General features: G+C 63.9%; 1 protein-coding gene across 1 annotated transcript in view; it reads left to right on the top strand.

Annotated features, from left to right (window-relative positions):
- TCIRG1 (T cell immune regulator 1, ATPase H+ transporting V0 subunit a3) overlaps positions 1 to 3679 on the top strand; it is a 9500-nt gene that overhangs the window by 1325 nt on the left and 4496 nt on the right. The window contains exons 2-8 of the mRNA XM_006911007.3: positions 1034 to 1154; positions 1510 to 1588; positions 2430 to 2662; positions 2753 to 2838; positions 3097 to 3223; positions 3308 to 3390; positions 3599 to 3679. Coding sequence (XP_006911069.1) covers positions 1038 to 1154; positions 1510 to 1588; positions 2430 to 2662; positions 2753 to 2838; positions 3097 to 3223; positions 3308 to 3390; positions 3599 to 3679 — 806 coding nt within the window. The 5' untranslated portion in view covers positions 1034 to 1037. The remainder of the gene's footprint in view (positions 1 to 1033; positions 1155 to 1509; positions 1589 to 2429; positions 2663 to 2752; positions 2839 to 3096; positions 3224 to 3307; positions 3391 to 3598) is intronic.

Below are 3679 nucleotides of genomic sequence, written 5' to 3'. Positions count from 1 at the left end.
ATTCTCTCCTCTGGGGATAGGGCTGCATTCCCTACTTAGACTTAAGGAAACCAGGCCCCAGGGGAGGAAGTGACTTGGGAAGCCCAGACAGCAGGAGGAGCCCTACCCCTCAGTGGGGCCCTAACCTGGGCCTGTCTCCTCCCGCTCCCAGTCAGAGAGCTAAGGAAAGTGGATCGCACAGAGGGGAAGTGGCTGGCCCTGGGGACAGCAGCCATGGGTCTCTGGCTCGTGGGCTGGGGCATCCACAGGGCCCGTTGGAGGCCACCCTGGCCCTCCCTCCGCCAGGCCCCGCCGGGCCTTTCCGGCGCATTTCACTCAGTTTCACTTTCAATAGTTTCGACATCTGGAAGGCTGGTCCCACCCATACCCACAACGGTCGCTGCCAGGCCTCAGAGGAAGGTTCCCTGTTCATCAGTATCCCCTTCCAGGCCTCTGTGCCCTCACAGAACCCCTGGGGACCCAGTGGCGACCCCCATGTCCTCAGCACACCCAGACACCACAGGGAGGGAGGGAGGAGGGCTCCAGCTGCCTGTGGGGACAGGCCCGACCTCAGCCTGGGTGTTGGTTGTCAAAGATGATCCCTGGGGTAGAAGGACAAGGGCTTGTGGCCAGCGAGGGCTGTGGCAGCCAGGGCTGAGGCTCGCTAGAGGCACCCCCTGCCCTGGGGCCCCAAGGATGAGTAGGATCCAGGGCAAGGGCAGGTCACAGAGGCCAGGTGTCAGAAGAGCCAGTGTCGCCAGGAGCCAGCAGGGGTGAGGGGCAGGGGCCTCAGACAGGGCAGAGCCAGCTAGGAAAGAGCTTGAAATTGGGCTTAGAGTCAGGCCGTGCCGTTAGCTGGACCAGGCTACTTATTTCCCGTGTGACCTCAGCACCCTATCGAGGCTTCCTGGGCCTCAGTTTCCCCATCTCTCAGACGGAGGTGGTAGCAGGACCTTCTAGGATTACGTGAGCTGAGGTTTACGGAATTCCTACCTGGCCAGGAACCCTCTGTGGCCCGCCCCCGCCTGAGCCCCCACTTCCCGCCTCCCCGCAGAGCCATGGGCTCCATGTTCCGGAGTGAAGAGGTGGCGCTGGTCCAGCTCTTCTTGCCTACAGGTGCTGCCTACACCTGTGTGAGCCAGCTGGGCGAGCTGGGCCTTGTGGAGTTCAGAGACGTGAGTGGGTCTGGGACAGGTGCGGGAGGGGCCTCGTTCTTAGGTGTCCTGGCCGGTGGACCCTCTCCCCCCATACTGGCCCCCGCCCTGCTCGAATCCTGCAGCCTCTGTCATAGATCATCTGCTCTTAGAAAAGCCAGGTTTACTCATGGCCGAGGCTACCCTGCCCTGGCCTGCTCTCCTCAGGGAGTGTGGGGTCTGCTCTCCATCTGGGCATCTGGAGGTTCACGGTGTGCTTAGCACCTTTTGGGGGGAGGCAGCTATAACCTGAGGAGAGCCAGGGTGGGAACCAGGGGTGGAGACCTTCCTGGCTCCCTCCCCAGAAAACTGACCCCTCTACACACGGCAACCACAGCTCAACGCCTCGGTGAGCGCCTTCCAGAGACGCTTTGTGGTGGATGTTCGGCGCTGCGAGGAGCTGGGGAAAACTTTCAGTGAGTTAGCCCCAGACCCACATCACAGGCAGGCTTCCTGGAGGAGGTGCCGGTCCAGCTTGGTCTGAAAGGGAGATTCTGGGTCACCCAGGTGGAAGGCAGAGAAGGGAGGCCGGAACAGAGCAGCTGGGATCCGTGGAGTGTTCTTGGGAACGGAGCGGCCTTGGGTGAGCTGTGCGCAGGGCCTAGGCCACGGCTGGCTTGAAAAAACCTTGAATGCTGCACGAGGGCCCAGGAATTTGTCCTGTGGGGCCACCATGTTTTCTAAGCGAGAGAGAGGCATGTACGGAGCTTTCTCTGCTACAGATGGACGGGGGTGGGCAGGGGCCAGGATCTAGGGTCAGGTGCCCCCAGGAGCAGCTCCTTCTCAGAGTGGGCCAGGAGGGAGCCCTGCCCGGGTGCCAGAGGGACCTGCGAGGCGGGAGGCTGGAGCACACTTGTGTAATGGTTTCATAGCTCTTTGCCAGCTTGTAAGCAATCAGGCAGGGACCGTGTGGGCCTCCGTGCAAGCTCTCGTCCCAGTACCCACAATGCCAGAGCTCGCCTGCCGAGAAGACCACACTGTGGGACCCAGGCTCTGGGCTGGGCAGTGGCCGAAGGGCTGGAGAGGGAGAGCAGTCTGGATGAGCTCAGAGGGAGCGGAGCAGACCTGTGGGGGCGGAGGTTCTGCCTGAGGTTTTCCCAGGGGTCTCGGACTCAGTGAATCAGTTAGCTGGTGGCCACTGGAGTTTGGGGTGGCATTTGGGGCTCCTAGACATTAGCCAGCCCTTGGCTAACAGTGGCTATTAGCTGGTGGTGGCCCCTAAGTGGCCTCCCCTGACGCCCGTCCCTCTGCACTCAGCCTTCCTGCAGGAGGAGGTTCGGCGGGCTGGGCTGGCACTGGCCCCGCCCGAGGGGTTACTGCCGGCACCCCCACCCCGTGATCTGCTGCGCATCCAGGAGGAGACAGATCGCCTGGCACAGGAACTTCGGGATGTGCGGGGCAACCAGCAGGCCCTGCGGACCCAGCTGCACGAGCTGCAGCTGCACGCAGCTGTGTTGGGCCAGGGCCAAGGCCAGGGCCACGGCCCCCCGGTCAGCTCTGGTCTGGGCAGGGTGCACGGGGAAGGGGAGGGGTGCCAGGCCCTGTTTGGGGCTAGGCTCACGGTGCCTTTTGACTCCTAGGTGGCAAGCAGTTACACGGATGGGCCCTCGGAAAGGACCCCGCTGCTCCAGTCCCCCGGGGGACCACACCAGGACCTGAGGGTCAAGTAAGTGAGGGGCAGCTTCACAGCCAGGCCAGGCCCCATTGGACTCCTTGCCAGTGCCCCTCCCCATGGTGCCACCTCCCTCAGGCGGGGGATTTTCCTTGTTTATGGGGTTTCTCCTGGCCAGGTCTGGTGGGCTCCTGCCTTCTCCCTGGGGGCAGGGCCAGTGTGCCTGGTTGACCACCCTGGGCAGGGCCTGGCCCCGGGTGAGGTGGGGGAGGGGGTAGGAGCAGCGCCCAACAGCCCTGCCTGGCCCCTTAGCTTCGTGGCAGGTGCCGTGGAACTCCACAAGGCCGCCGCCCTGGAGCGTCTGCTCTGGAGGGCCTGCCGCGGCTTCCTCATCGCCAGCTTCAGGGAAATGGAGCAGCAGCTGGAGGACCCCGTGACGGTGAGCGGGCTGGGGGGCCCCAGGCTGGGGTGCATGCTGGGCGGAGCCAGGTCTCCATGGTAAACTGGGCCCCCGCTCTGGCAGGGCGAGCCTGCGCCGTGGATGACCTTCGTCATCTCCTACTGGGGAGAGCAGATCGGGCAGAAGATCCGTAAAATCACTGACTGGTGAGCCCCCCGGGGACTGGCCACCCGCTGCCCTTGTGCCCAGGATTCTGCTTGTCCCCACCACCAAGCTGTCCCTAAAGTCACTTCCACAGAGCCCACCCTGTCCCCTGCGCTGCCCCGTGAGCTCCCTCTCTGGACTCAGCCTTCAGCCTTTGCACAGCCCAGGACCCCTGGGGCCCCACCTCACGTCACCCGTCCTCCCGGCCAGCTTCCACTGCCACGTGTTCCCGTTTGCGGAGCAGGAGGAGGCTCGTCGCGGAGCCTTGCAGCAGCTGCAGCAGCAGAGCCA

The sequence above is a fragment of the Pteropus alecto genome, unplaced genomic scaffold (assembly GCF_000325575.1).
Source record: "Pteropus alecto unplaced genomic scaffold, ASM32557v1 scaffold43, whole genome shotgun sequence".
Taxonomy (NCBI): Eukaryota; Metazoa; Chordata; class Mammalia; order Chiroptera; family Pteropodidae; genus Pteropus; species Pteropus alecto.
This window is presented reverse-complemented; position numbering and strand designations above follow the sequence as displayed.